This window comes from Rana temporaria, chromosome 13 (genome assembly GCF_905171775.1).
Source record: "Rana temporaria chromosome 13, aRanTem1.1, whole genome shotgun sequence".
Lineage (NCBI taxonomy): Eukaryota > Metazoa > Chordata > Amphibia > Anura > Ranidae > Rana > Rana temporaria.
Genome location: NC_053501.1, coordinates 120,057,019 through 120,081,684, shown reverse-complemented (window position 1 = coordinate 120,081,684; position 24,666 = coordinate 120,057,019). Strand labels below are relative to the sequence as shown.

The 24,666-nt window shown below is 49.9% G+C and overlaps 2 protein-coding genes across 5 annotated transcripts in view; both read right to left on the bottom strand.

Moving 5' to 3' along the window:
- Positions 1–17,192, bottom strand: part of GATAD2B (GATA zinc finger domain containing 2B) — a 57,823-nt gene extending 40,631 nt beyond the window's left edge. For 2 of the 3 annotated variants that reach the window (XM_040332799.1, XM_040332803.1), the window contains exon 1: positions 17,091–17,192. The gene's annotated coding sequence lies outside the window, so the exon portion shown is untranslated. Of the gene's footprint in view, positions 1–431; positions 455–17,090 lie in introns of those variants that run through there. The other variant, XM_040332802.1, reaches the window with a different exon arrangement.
- A 1,866-nt stretch (positions 17,193–19,058) lies between these two features.
- DENND4B (DENN domain containing 4B) overlaps positions 19,059–24,666 on the bottom strand; it is a 51,161-nt gene continuing 45,553 nt past the window's right edge. For both annotated transcript variants that reach the window (XM_040332788.1, XM_040332787.1), the window contains exon 29: positions 19,059–24,647. In XM_040332788.1, coding sequence (XP_040188722.1) covers positions 24,502–24,647 — 146 coding nt within the window. In that variant the 3' untranslated portion in view covers positions 19,059–24,501. The remainder of the gene's footprint in view (positions 24,648–24,666) is intronic.

Sequence of the window (24,666 nt, the reverse complement as noted above, 5' to 3'; positions counted from 1 at the left end):
CTCCTCCCCCTCCCTTTTTTTTTCTTTGACACACACAAGGAGGGGGAAGGGGGTCCTTTTCCGTGTGCGTTACACCGAGGCCGGCCCCGGGGCCTTCTACACACACACACCACACACGAGAGACGCACGCGGCTCGTGCACCGGCGCAGTGGCACCGAGCCAATCCGAGGCCACCGTCAGCTGACTCTGGCCCCCATTCACAGAGCTGGAGGAGTAGAATGAAGAGGGGGGGGGGGAATTAAAAAGGAGAAAAGGGGGGGGGGGGTGCAATTATACCTCCAACAAAAGAATCAATTTCACCTCAAAACGAGTGCGCCGGCCCGCGGCGGTGGCCGCGGCGGCTGCGACCGACAGCAGATGTGTCTATTTTGTGACGACCCCCCTCCTCCCCCCCCAACAAAAAAAAACCCCACATTCCGCAGCATACTCACAGTGATCCAGCTGAGTCGGTGGTGGTGGTGGGGGGGGGGCTGGGGGGTCTGGTGGGGGGGGGGGGGCAACGTAGATATTAGAGGAAGATGAGCGACGCGGGGGGGGGAAAAAAAAAAAAGACGGAGAAGTGGGGGGAGGGGGGAAGGTGAATATATATATATTTTAGTCGGATGTAAGGATTGTGGTAGGTAGGCGGCACAGACAGTGTGACACCAATCGGGGGGGCCGGGGGGGCACCCGCCCCCCCCACCTCCTCCTCTCCTCCTATTCCCGGGGACGCCTGCCCTAAGAGTGGGCACACGGATGGCATTCAACCAATCATAACCCTACAGTGAAATTAAACAAAAGGCAAGAAAAAATAAGGAAAGGAGGAGGAGGGGGAGGGGGGAGGGGGGGGTATGCATACTTTTTACCCATAATTCCCAGCGTGGGCAAGGGGGGGTTAAATCCAGTTGTAGCCGGTTTACAACCTCTGGACGCCAAATTAGCGCTATTTTTATTTTTTTGTTAATTGCGTACAGTAATCCGAGGACAAAAGCCTAAGAGGTGGGGGGTGAGGGGACCTCAGCATGTGTGAGGGGGGGGGCCCCCCCGAGACGTACAGCACACCCCCCCAACCCTGCGGTGTCTGGATCCATGCCAAACTTTCACCTCTGCCCGACCCGCGAGCAAAAAATAAATAAAACGAGACGATTGATGTCCGAGACTCCCCCCACCAGGACGTGAATCACCCCCTCCCCCCCAAAACTTGAACCCCCCCCGAAGACGTGAATCCCCCAAAATGTGGACCCCCCACAAAGACGTGAATCCCCCAAGACGTGAATCCTCCGCACCAAGGGGTGAACCCCTCCAAGACATCAACTATCAATCCCCCCACCAAAACGTGAATCACCCCTCTCCCCAGAACTTGAAACCCCCCCGAAGACGTGAACCCCCCAAAACGTGGACCCCCCACGAAGAAGTGAATCACCCAAGACGTGAATCCTCCGCACCAAGAGGTGAACCCCTCCAAGACATCAACCATCAATCCCCCCACCAAGACGTGAATCACCCCCTCCCCCCCAAAACTTGAAACCCTCCCCTGAAGAGGTGTACCCCCCAAAACGTGAACCCCCCCCGAAGACGTGAATACCCCAAAACATGAATCCTCCGCACCAAGACGTGAACCCCTCCAAGACATCAACTATCAATCCCCCCACCAAGATGTGAATCACCCCTCCCCCCCAAAACATGAAACCCCCCTGAAGACGTGAACCCCCCAAAACGTGAACCCCCCCCCGAAGACATGAACCCCCCAAAACGTGGACCCCCCACGAAGAAGTGAATCACCCAAGACGTGAATCCTCCGCACCAAGAGATGAACCCCTCCAAGACATCAACCATCAATCCCCCCCACCAAGACGCGAATCACCTCTCCCCCCCAAAACTTGAAACCCCCCCCGAAGTTGTGAATCCCCCAAAACGTGGACCCCCCACAAAGACGTGAATCCCCCAAGACGTGAATCCTCCGCACCAAGGGGTGAACCCCTCCAAGACATCAACCATCAATCCCCCCACCAAGACGTGAATCACCCCTCCCCCCAGAACTTGAAACCCCCCCCCCCCCCGAAGACGTGAACCCCCCCCGAAGACGTGAATCCCCCAAAACGTGGACCCCCCACGAAGAAGTGAATCACCCAAGACGTGAATCCTCCGCACCAAGAGGTGAACCCCTCCAAGACATCAACCATCAATCCCCCCCCACCAAGACGTGAATCACCCCTCCCCCCAAAACTTGAAACCCCCCCGAAGACGTGAATCCCCCAAAACGTGGACCCCCCACGAAGACGTGAATCCCCCAAAACGTGAATCCTCCGGAACCAAGTCGTGAACCCCTCCAAGACATCAACCATCAATCCCCCAAGACGTGAATCACTCCTCCCCCCAAAACTTGAAACCCCCCCCCGAAGACGTGAACCACCCGAAGACGTGAATCCCCCAAAACGTGGACCCCCCACGAAGAAGTGAATCATCCAAGATGTGAATCCTCCGCACCAAGAGGTGAACCCCTCCAAGACATCAACCATTAATCCCCCCCACCAAGACGTGAATCACCCCTCCCCCCCAAAACTTGAACCCCCCCCAAAGACGTGAACCCCCCCTCCCGAAGACATGAATCCCCCAAAACTTGAACCCCCCCGAAGACATGAATCCCCCAAAACGTGGACCCCCCACGAAGACGTGAATCCTCCGCACCAAGAGGTGAACCCCTCCAAGACATCAACCATCAATCCCCCCACCAAAACGTGAATCCCCCAAAATGTGAAACCCCCTACGAAGACTTTAAACCCCCCCCCCCAAGATGTGAACCCTTTCCGACCAGGACATGAACCCCTCCCAAGACGTGAACCCCCCCAAAACTTGAACCCCCCCCAAGAAGTTACCCCCCAGGATTTGGACCCTCACCCTAAAAACTTGAACCCCACCGAAGATGTGAACCCTCCTCACCAAGACGTGAACCCCTCCCAAGACGTGAACCCTCACCCCCCCCCCCAAGAAGTGTACATTCCCCCCAAAACTTGACCCCCCCCCAAGAAGTTGCCCCTAGGCACCAAGACGTGAACCCCTCCAAGACATCAACCATCGACCCCCCCTCCAAAGATGTGAAACCCCCACAACTTAAGTCCTGAGTGTGGCAGAGAGGACAAGGGGCAGACGGGGTTCACAGCCAACCCACCAAGACGTGGAACCCTCATTCCCCAAAACTTTAACCCCTCCAAGACGTGAGCCCCCCAAGGAGTGAACCCCCCCCAAGAGGTGAAACCCCCACAACTTACTTCTTAACTGAGTGTCACCAAGAGGACAAGGGGTAGACGAGGTTCACGTGAGCCCCTCCAAGATGTGAACCCCCCCCCTGAGACATGAACCTTACCCCCTCCCAAGAGGTGAACCCTCACCCCCTCCTCCCAAGACGTGGACCCCCCCCCCACTAAATGTGAACCCCCTGAAGACGTGAACCCCCCTCCAAAGACATGAGCCCCCCCCCCAAGATGTGAACGCTCAGCACCAAGACGTGAACCCCTCCAAGACATCAACCATCACCACCCTCCCAAGACGTGGACCCCCCTCACCCCCAAACCGTGAACCCCTCCAAGACATCAACCCCTTCCAAAGACTTGAACCCCCAAGATGCGAAACCCCCACAACTTAAGTCCTGAGTGTCACACAGAGGACAAGGTGCAGACAGGGTTCACAGCCAGCCCACCAAGACGTGACCCCTGACCCCCCAAAACTTTAACCCCCCAAGACGTGAACCCTCACCACCAAGACATGAACCCCTTCAAGATGTGATTTCTCACCCCCCTACCAAGAAGTGAACCTCCCCCACACAGACGTGAACCCCCCTGAGATGTGAAACCCCTACAACTTAATTCTGAGTGTCGCAGAGAAAACAAAGGGCAGACAGAGTTCATAGCCAGGCCACCAAGACATGAACCCTGACCCCCCCCCCCAAGATGTGAACCCCTCCTCCAAAAACATGAGCAAGCCCCCCCCCCCCCAAGACGCGAACCCTACCTATCAAGACATGAACCCCCCCCCCCCCCGAGATGTGAACCCTTAACCCACTCCAAAGATGTGAATCCTCCCCACCAAGACGTGAACCCATCCAAGACTTGGAACCCCCCTAAAACGTGGACCCCCAAGACGTCAACCCCCCAAGATGTGAACCCTCCCCAAGACGCGAAACTTCCACAACTTAACTCCTCAGTGTTGCAGAGAGGACAAGGGGCAGACGGGGTTCACAGCCAACCCACCAATATGTGAACCCCGCCTCCAAAAACATGAGCCCCCCCTCCCAAGACATGAACCCCCCTAAAGACATGAACCCCCCCCCCGAGACGTGAACCCTTAACCCACTCCAAAGATGTGAATCCTGCCCACCAAGACGTAAACCTTCAGCCTCCCCTCCCAAGAGGTGGAACCTCCCCCCTAAAACGTGGACCCCCCAAGACGTCAAGCCCCCAAGATGTGAAATCCCAACAACTTAACTCCTCAGTGTCGCAGAGAGGACAAGAGGCAGACGGGGTTCACAACAAGCCCACCAAGACGTGAACATCAACCTCCCCTCCCAAGACATGGAACCACCCCCCTAAAACGTGGACCCCCCCAAGATGTGAACCCCCTCCAAAGACGTGAACTCCCCCCAGGGTGTGAACCCCCCAAAACTTAATTTCTGAGTGTCGAAGAGAGGACAAGGGGCAGACGGGGTTAGCAACAAGCCCACCAAGACTTAAACCCTGACCCCCCCCCCCAAGGACATGGACCCCCCCCCCAAAACTTGAAACCCCCCTCCAAAGACGTGAGCCCCCCCCCCCCCAAGATGTGAACCCTCCCCACCAAGACATGGAACCTCCCTCCAAAGACGTGAGCCCCCCCCAAGATGTGAACCCTTCCCACCAAGACGTGGAACCTCCCTCCAAAGACGTGAGCCCCCCCCCCCAAGATGTGAACCCTCCCCACCAAGACGTGGAACCTCCCTCCAAAGACGTGAGCCCCCCCCAAGATGTGAACCCTCCCCACCAAGACGTGGAACCTCCCTCCAAAGACGTGAGCCCCCCCCCTCAAGATGTGAACCCTCCCCACCAAGACGTGGAACCTCCCTCCAAAGACGTGACCCCCCCCCCCCCCCAAGATGTGAACCCTCCCCACCAAGATGTGAACCCCTCCAAGACGTGGACCCCCCAAGATGTGAAACTCCCACAACTTAACTCCTCAGTGTTGCAGAGAGGACAAGGGGCAGACGGGGTTCACAGCCAACCCACCAAGATGTGGAACCTCCCCCCTAAAACGTGGACCCCCCCCAAGACGTGAACTCCCCCCAGGGTGAGAACCCCCCAACCAAGACATGAAACCCCCACAACTTAATTTATGAGTGTCGCAGAGGACAAGGGGCAGACGGGGATAGCAACAAGCCCACCAAGACGTAAACCCTGACCCCCCCAAGGACATGGACCCCCCCAAAACTTGAAACTCCCCCTAAGATGTGAACCCTCCCCACCCCAAGACGTGGAACCTCCCTCCAAAGACGTGCGCCCCCCCCCCAAGATGTGAACCCTCCCCACCAAGACGTGGAACCTCCCTCCAAAGACGTGAGCCCCCCCAAGATGTGAACCCTCCCCACCAAGACGTGGAACCTCCCTCCAAAGACGTGAGCCCCCCCAAGATGTGAACCCTCCCCACCAAGACGTGGAACCTCCCTCCAAAGACGTGAGCCCCCCCCTCCAAGACGTGGAATCTCCCTCCACAGATGTGAGCCCTCCCCACCAAGACGTGGAATCTCCCTCCAAAGATGTGAGCCCCCCCCCGAAGATGTGAACCCTCCCCACCAAGACGTGGAACCTCCCTCCAAAGACGTGAGCCCCCCCCAAGATGTGAACCCCCCCCCACCAAGACGTGGAACCTCCCTCCAAAGACGTGAATTCTCACTCCCCCAAGACGTGAAACCCCCACAACCCTACGCCCGAGTGCGGCAGAGGGGATAAGGGGCAAACAGGCTTCAGGGCCAGCCCATCAAGACGTAAACCCTCAACCCCCCCCCCCCCCAAGGACATGGACCCCCCCAAATATTAACCCCCCTCCAAAGACGTGAACCCCCCCAAGATGTGAACCCTCACCCCCCTTCCCAAGACGTAGACTCTCCACCAAAAACGTCAACCACCCCAAGATGTAAATCCCACCGAGGATGTGAACCACCCCCCCAAGACGTGAAACCCCCCCCCCCCCCCCCACAACTTCTGAAAATCATAGAGAGGACAAGAGGCAGACGGGGTTCCCTGCCACCTAAGGCTCGTCATATACGTTACAATCTACTGAACAATACACCATACAATCCGATGTAGAATCCAACCTAATTGTACAACCTCCTCCAAGACGACCACACACTACACAACCTGATTGTACGGTCAGGAATGGCATATCTCCCGAGACGTTTTGGTACAATCCGGGGAGTATCTGCTGTTACAAACTTACGATCTGATTGGACGTTCATCTCATCAACGGCAACAGAGAGCACTACGTACAACCAACCAGCCGGCACATCTCGGGTTCGGTGGAGGACGTTTCCTCTACGTCCAATCATTACAAGTCGGGGATTCCCAGTGCGGGGGAGGGGGTAAAATCCAGCTGAAGCCGGTTTACAACCTCTGAACACCAAATTAGCACGATTGTTTATTATTTTTCAATTGCATACAGTAATTCGGGGACCAAACCTGAATAAGTGGGGGGTGAGGGGACCTCAGCATGTGTGGAGGGAGAGGGGGGCCCCTCAATACGTACAGCACACCCCCCCTCCTCCCATGCCAAACCTTCACCTTTGTCCACCCCCGACCCATGACCAAAAAAAAAACCCCCCAAGGCGTTTGATGTCGGAGCACCATGTACAACTAACTGACACCTCTCAGGTCTGACGAGGACGTTTCCTCTACGTCCCGTCCAATCATTACACGTCGGGACGCATCGTCATCTCCCAAGCCGGACACACACATTACAACCTGATGGTACGACCTCAACACTGTACAAATCACAGAACCATGAGGACGTTTCTTCTACGCCCCATCCTTCTATTGTGGTGGATCTGGACCATCATTACTAATCATCAACCAGAACTCAGCACAGGGATGGTGGGAACCCCTCATAATGGGGCACAGCGGGGGGTACAGACCCGGGAACTCGGCACAGGGATGGTGGGAACCCCTCATAATGGGGCACAGCGGGGGGTACAGACCCGGGAACTCAGCACAGGGATGGTGGGAACCCCTCATAATGGGGCACAGCGGGTGTACAGACCCGGGAACTCAGCACAGGGATGGTGGGAACCCCTCATAATGGGCACAGCGGGTGTACAGACCCGGGAACTCAGCACAGGGATGGTGAGAACCCCTCATAATGGGCACAGCGGGTGTACAGACCGGGGAACTCAGCACAGGGATGGTGGGAACCCCTCATAATGGGCACAGCGGGGGGTACAGACCCGGGAACTCAGCACAGGGATGGTGGGAACCCCTCATAATGGGCACAGCGGGTGTACAGACCCGGGAACTCAGCACAGGGATGGTGGGAACCCCTCATAATGGGCACAGCGGGTGTACAGACTCGGGAACTCAGCACAGGGATGGTGGGAACCCCTCATAATGGGCACAGCAGGGGTACAGACCCGAAATCTCTGAACACACTTCCACCAGCAAAACACATACAGTGAAAATGTAGATCATGCAGGAGCAGAGCGTTGAGGATCCTAAGTGCATCACAGAAGAGAAGGGAAGTACCATCAGAGACAGGCTCCGTCCATAACACGCTATAAATGGACATCGCCACACCCCTCCCTCCTCTACACCTCCCTCCTTTATAGTGTAAGCTTCCAAATTCTTTTCCATGTTCCTCTCCATTCTCCTCTATGTGCCTCTATGTTCTCCTCTGTATTCTCCTTCTTGCTCTTCTACATTCTTCTCCATACTCTTCTGTATTCCCCTCCATACTCCTCTATACTCTTCTGTATTCCCCTCCACGGTCTTCTATGTTCTCCTCCATGTTCCTCTATATTCTTCTCCATGCTCTTCCATACTTTTCTATATTCCCCTCCATGTTCTTCCATATTCCCCTCTGTGCTCCTCTATATTCTAGTCTACGCTCTTCTATATTCTCCTCCATGTACTTCTATCTTCTCTTCTATCTTCTTACCTATACTCTTCTATATTCCCCTCTGTGCTCCTCTATATTCTCCTCCATACTCTTCTATTTTTCCCTCCATATTCTTCCACATTCCCCTCTGTGTTCCTCTACGTTCTCCTCTGTATTCTCCTTCTTGCTCTTCCACATTCTCCTCCATGTTCCTCTCCATTCTCCTCTGTGTGCCTCTATGTTCTCCTCTGTATTCTCCTTCTTGCTCTTCTACATTCTCCTCCATACTCTTCTGTATTCCCCTCCACTGTCTTCTATGTTCTCCTCCACGTTCCTCTATATTCTTCTCCATGCTCTTCCATACTTTTCTATATTCCCCCTCCATGTTCTTCCATATTCTCCTCTGTGCTCCTCTATATTCTAGTCTACGCTCTTCTATATTCTCCTCCATGTACCACTAGTCTACTTCTCTTCTATATTCTCCTCTGTGCTCCTCTATATTCTCCTCTGTGCTCCTCTATTTTTCCCTCCACATTCCCCTCCATTCGCCTCCGTGTGCCTCTATGTTCTCCTCTGTATTCTCCTTCTTGCTCTTCTACATTCTCCTCCATATTCTTCATTATTCCCCTCCATACTCCTCTATATTCCCCTCTGTGCTCTTCTATGTTCTTTCCCCCCCCCAGCTCCCCTCCAACCTTTTCTAAATTTCCCTCCATACTCTTCCATTTTCCTCTCCACGCTCTTTTATATTTCCCTCCATACTCCTCTACATTGGGGGGGATAACGATCGTCTCCCCTGCAGATTGTTACATAGAAATGAAGGGTCTATCATTCTTCTCATAGGTGTATTTTATATGATAGAGACGGAATATCAACCAAAACTCCAGAGAAGTCACATGATAGAAATGTTATCAATGGAGGAGAATAAGTCATTGACCCCCTTAGTAGTTGGGGGAGGTCCCTTGGTAGTTGGGGGGAGGTCCCTTGGTAGTTGGAGGAGGTCCCTTGGTAGTTGGGGGAGGTTCCTTGGTAGTTGGGGAGGTCCCTTAGTAGTTGGGGGGAGGTTCCTTAGTGGTCGGGGGAGGTTCCTTAGTGGTCGGGGGAGGTTCCTTGGTAGTCAGGGGAGGTTCATCGGTAGTCGGGGGAGGTTCATCGGTAGTCGGGGGAGGTTCATCGGTAGTCGGGGGAGGTTCCTCGGTAGTCGGGGGAGGTTCCTCGGTAGTCGGGGGAGGTTCCTCGGTAGTCGGGGGAGGTTCCTCGGTAGTCGGGGGAGGTTCCTCGGTAGTTGGGGGAAGTTCCTCGGTAGTCGGGGGAAATTCCTCGGTAGTCGGGGGAAGTTCCTTGGTAGTCGGGGGAAGTTCCTTGGTAGTCGGGGGAGGTTCCTTGGTAGTCGGGGGAGGTTCCTTTGTAGTCGGGGGAGGTTCCTTGGTAGTTGGGGGCGGTTCCTTGGTAGTTGGGGGAGGTTCCTCAGTAGTTGGGGGAGGTTCCTCAGTAGTTGGGGGAGGTTCCTTAGTAGTCGGGGGAGGTTCCTTAGTAGTCGGGGGAGGTTCCTTGTTGGGAAGCACAGAGGTCAGAGGTTTCTTGTAGTTGGTGATCAGGTCTCCACACATCTCAGGAGGGATTTTCTCTTCTCTACAGATCTTCTCTAAATCCTGAAGGTTTCTTGGCAACTCGAAGTTTCAGCTCCTCCTCCATACATTTTCTATGGGATTAAGGTCTGGAGACCGGCTAGGCCACTCCATCACCTTCATGTGCTTCTTCTTGAGCCCCTCCTTTGTTGCCTTGGCGATATGTTTTGGGTGATTGTCATGCTGGAAGACCCGTCCATGACCCATCTTCAGTGTTCTGTCTGAGGGAAGAAGGTTCTCCTCCAAGATCTTACAATACGTGGCCCCGCCCATCGGCCCCTCAATGCGGCAAGGTCAGCCTGGACCTTTATCAGAGGAACCCCCCAAGTCCTCATGTTTCCCCCTCCCCCGTGTGACTGTAGGGATGGAGTTCTTAGGGTCATAGTCACCATTCTTATTCCTCCAATCACGGCTCCTGAAGAAGGCCCATGTACAGTCCTGCCAACGATCATCTAAATGATTGAGAGAAGATCGGGAGAAAGTTCTGAGACAGAAATTCATCTCTTTGGCATCAACTCGACTCGCCATGATTGGAGGAAGAAGAATGGTGACTATGACCCTAAGAACTCCATCCCTACAGTCACACGGGGAGGGGGAAACATGAGGATTTGGGGGGTTCCTCTGATAAAGGTCCAGGCCGACTTTCCCGCATTGAGGGGCCAATGGGCGGGGCCACGTATTGTAAGATCTCGGAGGAGAACCTTCTTCCCTCAGACAGAACACTGAAGATGGGTGGGGGATGGGTCTTCCAGCATGACACAAAACATACAAAGGAGGGGCTCAAGAAGAAGCACATGAAGGTGATGGAGTGGCCTAGCCAGTCTCCAGACCTTAATCCTATAGAAAATGTATGGAGGAGATGAAACTTCGAGGATTTAGAGAAGATCTGTAAAGAAGAGAAAATCCCTCCTGAGATGTGTGGAGACCTGATCACCAACTACAAGAAACGTCTGACCTCTGTACTTCCCAACAAGGAACCTCCCCCAACTACTAAGGAACCTCCCCCAACTACTGAGGAACCTCCCCCAACTACCAAGGAACCCCCCCCCCAACTACCAAGGAACCTCCCCCAACTACTAAGGAACCTCCCCCAACTACTAAGGAACCTCCCCCAACTACCAAGGAACCTCCCCCAACTACTAAGGAACCTCCCCCAACTACCAAGGAACCTCCCCCAACTACCAAGGAACCTCCCCCAACTACCAAGGAACCTCCCCCAACTACCAAGGAACCTCCCCCAACTACTAAGGAACCTCCCCCAACTACTAAGAAACCTCCCCCAACTACCAAGAAACCGCCCTCAACTACCAAGGAACCTCCCCCAACTACTAAGGAACCTCCCCCAACTACTAAGGGACCTCCTCCAACTACTAAGGGACCTCCTCCAACTACTAAGGAACCTCCCCCAACTACTAAAGAACCCCCCCCCCCAACTACCAAGGAACCGCCCCCAACTACTAAGAAACCTCCCCCAACTACTAAGAAACCTCCCCCAACTACCAAGGAACCGCCCCCAACTACCAAGGAACCGCCCCCAACTACCAAGGAACCGCCCCCAACTACTAAGGAACCTCCCCCAACTACCAAGGAACCTCCCCCAACTACCAAGGAACCTCCCCCAATTACCAAGGAACCTCCCCCAACTACTAAGGAAACTCCCCCAACTACTAAGGAACCTCCCCCAACTACTAAAGAACCCCCCCCCCCAACTACCAAGGAACCTCCCCCAACTACCAAGGAACCTCCCCCAACTACTAAGGAACCTCCCCCAACTACTAAGAAACCTCCCCCAACTACCAAGAAACCGCCCTCAACTACCAAGGAACCTCCCCCAACTACTAAGGAACCTCCCCCAACTACTAAGGAACCGCCCCCCAACTACTAAGGAACCGCCCCCAACTACTAAGGAACCGCCCCCAACTACTAAGGAACCGCCCCCAACTACCAAGGAACCTCCCCCAACTACCAAAAAACCTCCCCCAACTACCAAGGAACCTCCCCCAACTACTAAGGGGGTCAAATACTTATTCTCCTCACTGAATATTTTCCTTCATACTCCTCTATATAGTCATACATACTCTTTTACATTTTACCCAATACTCCTCTATATTCTCCTCCCTACTGAACTCCTCTAATATTTTATATAATCTCCTCTCTACTCTTCTCATTTCATTTCCTACACAACCTCCTCTATAATATATCTTCTTCTCCTTTATACCCCTCTCTATACTCATCTCCTTATATTCTCCTCTCTTCTTCTCCTGTATACCCCCCATCTATACTGTTTAACATTCTTCTCCATATATTTCTATATTCTCCTCTCCTCTCTACTCATCTCCTACATAATCTCATCCTCTTCTCCTCCTTTATACCCCCCTCTATACTCATCTCCTCTCTACTCTTTTATAATCTCCTCTTATATTTTCCACTACATTTTTCTTCATACACTTCTAATATACTCCTCTCCTCTCTATTCTTCTCCATACTCTTTTCTATTCTCCTTTATAATCTCTGTTCTCCTTTACACTCCACTCCTCTATATTCTCCTTCATACTCATCTCCTTCACAATCTCCTCTATTATTTTCCTCTATACTGTTTGATATTCTCTTCTGTTTTCCTCTAAATTATCCTCCATACTCATCTCCCACATATTCTCCTCTCTACACTTTTATAACCTCCTTATATTTTCTGCTACATTCTTCTCCATACATTTCTCATATACTCCTCTCCTCTCTCGTCTTCTCTTTACTAATCTCCTCCATCGTCTTCTCATCTCCTCTCTACTGAACTCCTCTAATATTTTATATAATCTCCTCTCCTCTATATCCTTTTCTACAATCTCCTCCATATATTTCTTATATACTCCTCTCATCTCTTCTATATTTTCCAATCTCTACTCCTCTATATTCTCCTCCATACTCATCTCCTCTATTATTTCCCTGTATATTCCCCTCTATACTCTTTTATATTCTTCTCATCTCCTCTATACTCTTCTATAGCCTCCTCTTATATTTGCCACTACACTCTTCTCCATACAATTCTTATCATCTCTTTTATACTCATCTCCTGCCACAACCTCCTCTCTACTCATCTTCCACAAATTCTCCTCTCTACTGAACTCCTCTAGTATTTTATATAATCTCCTCTATACTCATCTCCTAAAGTATTTTTCTGTAGTTTCTCATCTCTACTCCTCTATATTCTCCTTCATACTCATCTCCTTCACAATCGCCTCTATTATTCCCCTCTATACTCATCTCCTTATATTCTTCTCATCTCATGTCTACTGAACTCCTCTAATATTTTATATAATCTCCTCTCTACTCATCTCCTCTATACTCTTCTCCTTATATTCCCCTCCATACTCATCTCCTCCGTATTTTCCTGTATATTCCCATCTATACTGTTTCATATCTTCCTTTACACTCTTCTGCATAGATTTGTGTATACTCTATACTCATCTCCTACTCTTCTTCTCCTTTATACCCCCTCTATACTCATCTCCTACTCTTATTCTCCTTTATACCCCCTCTATACTCATCTCCTCTCTAATCTCTCTTCTCCTTTATACACCCTCTATACTCATCTTCTCTATAATCTCCCTTCTCCTTCATACCCCCCCTATATACCCATCTCCTCTATAGTCGTTTTCTGTATTTTCTCATCTCTCCTCTCCCATACTCATCTCCCCTATTCTTCTCCTCTATATTATTTTATATCCTCCTCTCCTGTATATAGACGGACCCCCTCATCTCCCCTCCTCTCTATTCTTCTATAATCTCTCTTCTCCTCTATAGTCTTCTTCTGTATTTTCCCATCTCTACTCCTCTATACTCATCTCCTACACAATCTCCTCTATAGTCTTCTCCATACTCTCTACTCATCTCCTGAATACTCTTCTTTATTCTCCTCATCTCTTCTCTACTGAACTCCTCTAATATTTTATATAATCTCCTCTCTTCTCTTCTCATTTCCTACACAAGCTCCTCTATAAAATATCTTCTTCTCCTTTATACCCCTCTCTATACTCATCTCCTTATATTCTCCTCTCTCCTGTATACTCATCTATACTGATTAATATTCTTCTCCATATATTTCTATATTCTCCTCTCCTCTCTACTCATCTCCTACATAATCTCATCCTCTTCTTCTCCTTTATATGCCCCTCTATACTCATCTCCTCTCTATTCTTTTATAATCTCTCTTCTCCTCCTTTATACCCCCTCTATACTCATCTCCTCTCTATTATTCTCCTTTATACCCCCTCTATACTCATCTCCTCTCTATTCTTCTCCTTTATACCCCCTCTATACTCATCTCCTCTCTATTATTCTCCTTTATACCCCCTCTATACTCATCTCCTTTATACCCCCTCTATACTCATCTCCTCTCTATTCTTCACCTGTATACCCCCCTCTATACTCATCTCCTCTCTATTCTTCTCCTTTATACCCCCTCTATACTCATCTCCTCTCTATTCTTCACCTGTATACCCCCCTCTATACTCATCTCCTCTCTATTCTTCTCCTTTATACCCCCTCTATACTCATCTCCTCTCTATTCTTCACCTGTATACCCCCTCTATACTCATCTCCTCTCTATTCTTCTATAATCTCTCTTCTCCTCCTTTATACCCCCTCTATACTCATCTCCTCTCTATTCTTCACCTGTATACCCCCCTCTATACTCATCTCCTCTCTATTCTTCTCCTTTAAACCCCCCTCTATACTCATCTCCCACATATTCTCCTCTCTAGTCTCCTCCATACTCATCTCCTTATATTCTCCTCTCTACTCATTTCCTGTATACCCCCATCTATAGTGTTTAATATTCTTCTCCATATATTTCTATATTCTCCTCTCCTCTCTACTCATCTCCTACATAATCTCATCCTCTTCCTCTCCTTTATACCCCCCCTCTATACTCATCTCCTCTCTATTCTTTTATAATCTCCTCTTATATTTTCCACTACATTTTTCTTCATACACTTCTTATATACTCCTCTCCTCTTTATTCTTCTCCATACTCTTTTATATTCTCCTTTATATCCCCTCTATACTCATCTCCTCTATAGTCTTCTGTAATTTCTCATCTCTCCTCCTCTATACTCATCTCCTCTATATTATTTTATATCCTCCTCTCCTGTATATAGACAGACCCCCTCTTCTCCCCTCCTCTCTATTCTTCTATAATCTCTCTTCTCCTCCTTTATACCCCCCTCTATACTCATCTCCCACATATTCTCCTCTCTGGTCTTCTTCTGTATTTTCCCATCTCTACCTCTCTATACTCATCTCCTACATAATCTCCTCTCTACTCATCTCCTATATACTATTCTTTATTCTCCTCATCTCCTCTCTACTGATCTCATCTAATATTTTATATAATCTCCTCTAAACTCTTCTCATTTCCTACACAACCTCCTCTATAATATATCTTCTTCTCCTTTATACCCCTCTCTATACTCATCTCCCACATATTCTCCTCTCTACACTTTTATAATCTCCTCTTATATTTTTTGCTACACTCTTCTCCATACATTTCTTATATACTCCTCTCCTCTCTCTTCTTCTCTTTACTAATCTCCTCCATCGTCTTCTCATCTCCTCTCTACTGAACTCCTCTAATATTTTATATAATCTCCTCTCCTCTATATCCTTTTCTACAATCTCCTCCATATATTTCTTATATACTCCTCTCATCTCTTCTATATTTTCCAATCTCTACTCCTCTATATTCTCCTCCATACTCATCTCCTCTATTATTTCCCTGTATATTCCCCTCTATACTCTTTTATATTCTTCTCCTCTCCTCTATACTCTTCTATAGCCTCCTCTTATATTTGCCACTACACTCTTCTCCATACAATTCTTATCATCTCTTTTATACTCATCTCCTGCCACAACCTCCTCTCCACTCATCTTCCACAAATTCTCCTCTCTACTGAACTCCTCTAGTATTTTATATAATCTCCTCTCTACTCATCTTCCACATAATCCCCCTTTTCCCCTATACTCATCTCCTATATACTCTTCTTTATTCTCCTCATCTCCTCTCTACTGAACTCCTCTAATATTTTATATATTCCCCTCTCTACTCTTCTCATTTCCTACACAAGCTCCTCTATAATCTCTCTTCTCCTCCTTTATACCCCTCTCTATACTCATCTCCCACATATTCTCCTCTCTAGTCTCCTCCATACTCCTCTCCTCATCTCTTCTTCTCCTGTATACCCTCCATCTATACTGTTTAATATTCTTCTCCATATATTTCTATATTCTCCTCTCCTCTCTACTCATCTCCTACATAATCTCATCCTCTTCTCCTCCTTTATACCCCCCTCTATACTCATCTCCTCTCTACTCTTCTCCTTTATACCCCCCTGTATACTCATCTCCTCTATACCCCCCTCTATACTCATCTCCTCTCTATTCTTCTATAATCTCTCTTCTTCTCCTGTATACCCCCCCCCCTCTATACTCATCTCCTCTCTACTCTTCTCCTTTATACCCCCCTGTATACTCATCTCCTCTATACCCCCCTCTATACTCATCTCCTCTCTATTCTTCTATAATCTCTCTTCTTCTCCTGTATACCCCCCCCCCCCCTCTATACTCATCTCCTCTATACCCCCCTCTATACTCATCTCCTCTCTAGTCTTCTTCTGTATTTTCCCATCTCTACCTCTCTATACTCATCTCCTACACAATCTCCTCTCTAGTCTTCTCCATACTCTCTTATAATCTCCTCTCTACTCATCTCCTGTATGCTGTTCTTTATTATCCTCCATACTCCTCTCCTATATACTCTTCTTTATTCTCCTCATCTCCTCTCTACTGAACTCCTCTAATATTTTATATAATCTCCTCTCTTCTCTTCTCATTTCCTACACAACCTCCTCTATATTATATCTTCTTCTCCTTCATACCCCTCTCTATACTCATCTCCCACATATTCTCCTCCATACTCATCTCCTTATATTCTCATCTCTTCTTCTCCTGTATACCCCCATCTATACTGTTTAACATTCTTCTCCATATATTTCTATATTCTCCTCTCTACTCATCTCCTACATAATCTCATCCTCTTCTTCTCCTCTATACTCATCTCCTCTCTATTCTTCTATATACTCTCTTATATTCTCCTCTCCTGTATATTCCCCTCTATACCCCCCTCCATCCTCCTCTCCACAGACGGAGCCCCCTCTTCTCCCCTCCCCCCCTCTCCTCTCTCGGGCCTCCTCTCGGTCTCCCAGGCCGGGGCTCTCCGGTCCTCTCCCCCCCCCCCCCCGGGGGCTCCGCACACACCACCCCCCCCGGCTCTCCTCTCCTCCGGGAACCCCTCCGCTGTAGGCCGCCGATCCCCGGGCTCACCTGGCCGCCGTGTCCGGGCTCCTCGCGGCTCTGGCAGCGGCACCCGCAAACAATGACTCTGATTGGAGGAGAGCCAAGGGGGGGACGGGGCCCCGCCCACAGGTCCGCGGAGAGGCCGGGGATTGGCGGGAGGAGGCAGACGGCGCGCTATAGGGGGGAGGAGGGGACCAGAAGTCAGGGGCGGTGGGAGGAGCTTCGTGGGCGGGGTAGACCCGGATTGGCGGTTCCTTGGAGAAGTGACGCAGGGGGCGGGCGTGAGCCGTGACAGACCAATGGGTGTTCACCGATGGGTGAGGTATGCAGATACAGAGGGACCGGGGGCGGGGCTCAGTGACAGAGGGACCGGGGGCGGGGCTCAGTGACAGAGGGACCGGGGGGCGGGGCTCAGTGACAGAGGGACCGGGGGCGGGGCTCAGTGACAGAGGGACCGGGGGCGGGGCTCAGTGACAGGCTGGACGCCGGGACCGCCCCTGCAATCAGCCCCGCCCACCTCTCCTGCTTGACGCCCCCTTCTGCTCCTTCAGGGGAAACCCCAGAGACCCGCCCCCTCCTGGAAACGTCACAGGGGGCGGGGCGAAGGTGATCTACAGACACTACTACCGAACAAATCTCCGGTGACTATAATACCCCTCCCCCACTATAATACCCCTCCCCACTGCACCCCCACTATAATACCCCTCCCCCCACTATAACCCCACTATAATACCCCTCCCCCCACTATAACACCCCTCCCCACTGCACCCCCACTATAATAACCCTCCCCCCCACTATAATACCCCTCCCCCAACATAATACCCCTCCCCCACTGCACCCCCCAACATAATACCCCTCCCCCACTGCACCCCCCACTATAATACCCCTCCCCTCAACATAATACCCCTCCCCCACTGCACCCCCCACTATATTTACCCCTCCCCCGCTGCACCCCCCACTACAATACCCCTCCCCCACTGCACCTCCAACTATAATACCCCTCCCCACTGCACCCCCCACCAAACCCCAACTGTTATATCCCTCCCCCGCTGCACCCCAAACTATAATGCTTCTCTCCCGCTGCACCCCAATTATAATACCCCTCCCCCCACTAAACCTCCAACTATAATGCCCCTCCCCCACTATAATAACCCTCCCCCACCCCCAATGATAATGACCCCCCCCTGACTGCACCCTTAGTTTGAATATACCCCACCGCATCTATAGTACCCCTCCCCCACTGCACACCTCTCGCTCCCCTCCCCCCGCAGTGTTCCCTGTAACATCCTCCAATTGGCTCCAACTCTCAGCCTATAACAATGCAGCGGATGTGTTCCCAGCCCCGCCTCCTGCGGTCTGAAGAGGGAGGTTGCACAGATCAGGATCGGCACTGGCTGTGGCGGGTCACGTGACTCTCCGATCTCAGAGTTGTAACCCGTTTCCTAAACGGTGCACACCCCTCCCACTTCAAGGGGCACACCCCTCCCACTTCTTAAAAGGGGGAAACTCCTCCCACTTCTTAAAAGAGGGTTAAACCCCTCCCACTTCTTAAAAGAGGGGAAAACCCCTCCCACTTCTTAAAAGAGGGGAAAACCCCTCCCACTTCTTAAAAAAGGGGAAAACCCCTCCCACTTCTTAAAAAAGGGGAAAACCCCTCCCACTTCTTAAAAAAGGGGAACCTCTCCCACTTCTTTAAATGGGCAAACTCCTCCCACTTCTTTAAAGGGAAACCCCTCCCACTTCCTAACGAGGCAAACTCCACATCTTAAAAGGGAAAACCCTCCCACTTCTTAAAAGGGACAAACTCCTCCCACTTATTTAAGGGGGAACCCCTCCCACTTCCTAACGAGGCAAACTCCACTTCTTAAAGGGGAAAACCCCTCCCTCTTAAAGGGGCACACCCCTCACACTTCCTAAAGGGGCACAATCCTCCTACTTAAAGGGGCACACTGGGTCACACTTCTTAAAGGGACACACACACACGACAAGCAGAAATGAAGCAAATACTTTTTATTTCCAGCAAACGTCTGACACATAAAAAGCTCCCCCCTCCCCCGCCCCGACATAATACTGAACACTACGGGGGAAGGGAAGGCGCCCGGGACACAGAAGATCCTTTATGACGGAAGGAGGGTAAAATCTGCGAAACGCGTAAACGAGACGTAAACATGAGATTGATGTCCGGAGCCAATAAAAAAAATCTGTACAAAAAGATGCTACTTATGGGCGGAGCTCCTCCCCCCTCCCTCCCCCATCTCACAGTCTCACGTGACGGAGCCGACCGCACGCGTCTCAATCTGATTGGACGATCTCCGAAGGCCCCCCCCCCTAGATTGGATAGAAAATAAAACAGAGGCGGGGTCTCACAGGACAACACAGAGATTGTAAACAACCAGATTGAAAAGGGGCGTGGCTAACTTTGGAAGATCCCACTATAAAAAAAAATAGGGGGGAGAGGAGGGGCGTTTCTGTAGCTAGCCCCTCCCAATCCCCCCCGAGTAATACTGAACAGCAGACGCGATGACGTCTCATTTACTGGAACGGCGCGGCACCCCCCCTCCCCCGACGGACGAGACCTCCCACATACATTAAATAAATAATGAAAAACAAATATACAAATCTGTTAATACTGACGACGTAAAAGCGAAACGCAGCGCAAAGACGCCCCGAAACCAGATAAAAAATATAATAATTTGAGGGTCGCTTACAGGTGGAAACCTTCACCGGGCGCTTATGTCTCTCCGGATATCCAGCTCTGGGGGGGGGGTCTCCCCTTTAAGAGTCTGCCAGGTGGGCGGAGCTGGGAACCCGAAGAGGAATAAGAAGGCCCGTGGGTGTGACCTCCCTCTGGAGTGACCCCCAGGGGACACGAAATGGTGCGGCTTTGGCAGAGGTAAGCGCGGCGGCCATCTTTGGAAGACCGATCCTTGGTTCGAGCGATCTATTCCTGTCAGCGGATTAAAAGGTTTGTTTTTTTTTGGTGTAGGGGGGGGAAGCCATTTTTAAATGTAGGAGGAGCCAATGTGACTGCATGATGTGTCTGCGACCTATTCATTATTGTTATCTGCAGCCATATGCTGTCCACAGTTAGCTCCGCCCCCCCCCCCTCCTGAAGCCAATTCCAGGTCAGTAACTAGCAGTATAAATATAAACTTTACTGTTTAGCAGCTATCAGTGTTCCCTGGAGGCGGATCTCATAATCTATGACATGCCCCACCCATGAGGACTCTCTCTTTTAGCATATGTGATAGGACCAAGCTACTGGCCGGTGGAAGGTCAGAGACCAGCAACTTAGCCGAAATGATGAAGCAACTTCTTAGCAGCTATCAATGTTCCCTGGAGGCGGATCTCATAATCTATGACATGCCCCACCCATGAGGAATCTCTCTTTTAGCATATGTGATAGGATAGGACCAAGCTACTGGCCGGTGGAAGGTCAGAGACCAGCAACTTAGCAGAAACAATGAAGCAACTTCTTAGCAGCGGTCAATGTTTCCCAGGGGTGGATTTCATAAAATCAATGGCCTATCATGCCCCACCCATGAGGAGTATCAATAAAAATGGAGGTGGGGCTCTTTTAGCATATGTGATAGGATGAAAATGAAGCTCAGAGACCAGAAACTTAGCAGAAACAATGAAAGCTGTCTCTTTTACTGCTTAGCGGTTGTCAATTTTTCCCAAGGGGTGGATTTCATAAAATCAATGACCTATCATGCCCCACCCATGAGGAGTATCAATAAAAATGGAGGTGTGGCTCTTTTAGCATATGCGATAGGATGAAAACCAAGCTCAGAAGGTTAGAGACCAGAAACTTAGCAGAAACAATGAAAGCCGTGTCTTTTACTGCTTAGCAGCTGTTAATGTTTTCCAAGGGGTGGATTTCATAAAATCAATGACATATCATGCCCCACCCATGAGGAGTATCATTAAAATGGAGGTGGAGTTAATTTAGCAAAAGTAAAAGGCATTAAAACTATGCAGCTGCCAGAGCTGAACTACCGGCGGGTGGGAGATCAGAGACCCAGATCTAGCTGCATCTTTATTGCTTAGCAACTGTCAATGGTCCCCAGGGGTGGAGCTCATAATCCATTACATTTTAGGCCCCACCCATGAGGAGTATAATTAAATGGAGGTGGGGCTCTTTTAGCATATGTGATAGGATGAAAACCAAGCTCAGAAGAAGGTCAGAGACCAGAAACTTAGCAGAAACAATGAAAGTTTCGTCTTTTACTGCTTAGCGGATGTTAATGTTTCCCAAGGGGTGGATTTCATAAATCGATTACATATCAAGCTCCACCCATGAGGAGTATCTTTAAATGGAGGTGGAGCCAATTTAGCATAAGTAAAGGCATTAAACACCACACAGCTGCCAGAGCTGAACTACCGGCGGGGTGGGAGATCAGAGACCCGTAGCTAGCTGCATCGTTATTGCTTAGCAGCTGTCATTGTTCCCCAGGGGTGGATCTTCTAATCCATGACCATGTCAGACCCCTTTCATGAGGAGAATCATTAAATGGAGGTGGGGCTGTTTTAGCATATGGGATAGGATTAAAACCAAGCTCCTAGCAGGCGGGAGGTCAAAAAACAGTAACTAGAAGACACAATGGAAGCTACATCTTAACTGCTTAGGAGCTGTCCTGTTTCCCAAGAGGTTATTCTCAATCAATGAAATAGCAAGCCCCACCCATGAGGAGCATCATTAAAATGGAGGTGGGCTCTTTCAGCATAAGTGTTAGGATGAAAATCAAGCTACTGGCAAGGTGGAAGGTCAGACAGCAGCAACTAGCAGACACGATGAAAGCTGCATCTTTATTGGTTAGCAGCTGTCAATGTTTCTCAAGAGGAGGACCAATGAAATGTCAAGCCCCACCCATGGGGAATATCATTAAAAGAGGTGGGACTCATTTAGCAGAAGTAAAGGCATTAAAACTAAACTGATGCCAGAGCTGAACTCCCGGTGGGTGGAAAGTCAGAGACCAATAACTAGCTGCATATTTATCGCTTAGAAGATGTTCCCCAGGGTTGTATCTTATAACCTATGTCAGGCCCCACCCACGAGGAGAATAATAACTGTAGGTGGGGCTCATTTAGCATAATTTAATAAGGTGTGGAAACCAAGCCCTGGCCAGCAGTGAATTACCACCAACCACGTTTTTTTACTGCTTAGCAACTGATGTTCCCCAGAGATGAATCTCATAATCTATGACATGTCAGACCCCTCCCATGAGGAGAATAAAATGGGAGGTGGGGCTTTTTTTAGCATATGGGATAGGATGAAAACCAAGCTACTGGCAGGCGGTAGGTCAAAAAACAGTAACTAGAAGACACAATGGAAGCTACATCTTTACTGCTTAGGAGCTGTCCTATTTCCCAAGAAGTATATCTCATAATCAATGACATAGCAAGCCCCACCCACTAGGAGTATCAATAAATGGAGGTGGGCTCATTTAGCAAAAGTAAAAAGGCATTCAAGCCAAACTGCTGCCAGAGATAAACTAGTGATGGGTGGGACATCAGAGACCCAAAGCTAGCTGCATATTTACAGCCCCTGTTAAAATTCCCCAGGGGTGGATCCCAATATCGATGAAATGTCAGGCCCCACCCCTGAAGAAAATAATAAACTGTAGGCAGGGCTCTATTATCATGAGCAAAGTGGTGAACTACCGGTTAAAACTGCCACATAAACAGATTTTTTACGGCTTAGCAGCTGTCAATGTTTGCCAAGAGGTGGCTCTCGTAAATGAGGACATGTCAAGCCCCACCCACGAGGAGTATCATTAAATGGAAGTGAGGCTCATTTAGCATAATTAAAAGTATTAAAACCAAGCTGCTATCAAAGCGTAACTACCAGTGGGTAGGAGATTGGAGAACCGTAGCTAGCTGCATCTTTACTTAGTAAACCCAGGGATAGGTCTCATAATCCATGACATGTCAGGCCCCACCCATGAGGAGAATAATTAACAGTAGGCAGGGCTCTTTTAGCATAAGCAAAAGGCATGAAAACCAAGCGGTGAACTACTGGTGGGTGGGAGGTCAGAGACCAGTGACCAGTAGCCACAATATAAACTTAGCAGTTGTCAATGTTCCCCAACTTCTCATAATCCATGACATGGTCAGGCCCCACCCATGAGGAGAAACATCAAAAGAAAATAGGGCTGTTTTAGCATAAGTGATAGCATGTCAACACGAACCTTAAGGGAGATTGTAACCTTTTAGGAAGTCTGTTATTGGAAGATAATGTAGGCTGCTAATCTCCATCTCACTGAAAATGCCAGCTGCCTGGCTGTCCTGCACACGCTTCAGCTTCGAGTCAAGGACCCAGTATTTTTTTTTTACTTGCTGCATGTTTTTGCCAGGTCAGTGACATGCTAGGCCACACCCACACCTCTTTTTTTTTTATTTTTTATGATTTAAGTAGTAGCGCTGTAGTACCATTTTTTCCTTTTTCCACACCCACACACTGCCAGGCAAGCAGTATTTTCGGAAAAGACCTAGCAGCCCCGCATTTCAAACCTCATTGGACAAAACACTCCTTTAATCAGCACACTGTTATTATGATCGCTCACCTTGGCCTCTTAATACTGAAAAAATAATAAAATAAAATTCCTTTGGCATCTTGCCCCGCCCCCACGGAACGATTTTGGGGTTCTCTGCAGAAGTAAAATGAACCCTAAAGCTCCGCCCTCAAAGTTTCATCACAGCATTAAAAATATGTTTAGAAGCAGTGTGTTCCCAATTGCTCATCTTGGCCTCTTAATACTAAAAGAAAACAAAAAAAAAAAATTCCTTTGGCATCTTGCCCCGCCCCTGCGGGACACTGTTTTTCTCGGCATAAGTAAAGTGAACCCTAAAGCTCCGCCCTTACCAGTTTCACTGCAGCATTAAAAAATGTTACATGCACCGCAAACCTAAAACGCTCGTCTTGACCTCTTAATACTAAAGATCGAAAATTCCATTGGCCTCTTGGCCCGCCCCCGCGGAACACTTTAGGATTCTCAAAGTAACATGAACCCTTAAGACCCACCTCCCTTACAGTTTCAATGCAGCATTAAAAAAAAAAAAAAACGTTAGAAGGACTGGACAGAGAATTCTGGTTGGACGCCCCCCAATCCTGGAGCTGCGTATCCGACTGATGCCGGTTTGGCGAGATGCGCTGGTTTTGTGATTCATAATGGCGTCTTCGGATCCTAGGGGGCGTGTCTCCTGGCCTGTGAGTGGGCGGACAGCGATGACTAGAGGCCGGTGTGGGATGTTCGTGGAGCTTGTCCTCACGCCGCGTCTTTCTGTCTGCACTCTGCTCCTCCCTTTTTGCGTCGTGAGGGCGGGGTCTCCAATTTGTTCGCCTCATCCAGTCTTTGATGAGAACGGAAACCCCTCCCCCTCCTTTTTTTCCCCTCATATATTGCACTTTTAAAACAGCGAGCGATGGAGGCGGGGCCTAGCATTCCAGTGTTGCACCAAACGTCTTGCGACAGTCCAGGGCTTTGGCCCCGGGGAGCAGGGCCCGCCTCTTGCGCAGCTCCTCTTTGCCCAATGAGTTTCCCAGCTTCTTGCACGCCGTCTTGTACTTGCTGTCAAACGCGGCTGTTTGGGGGAAAAAAAT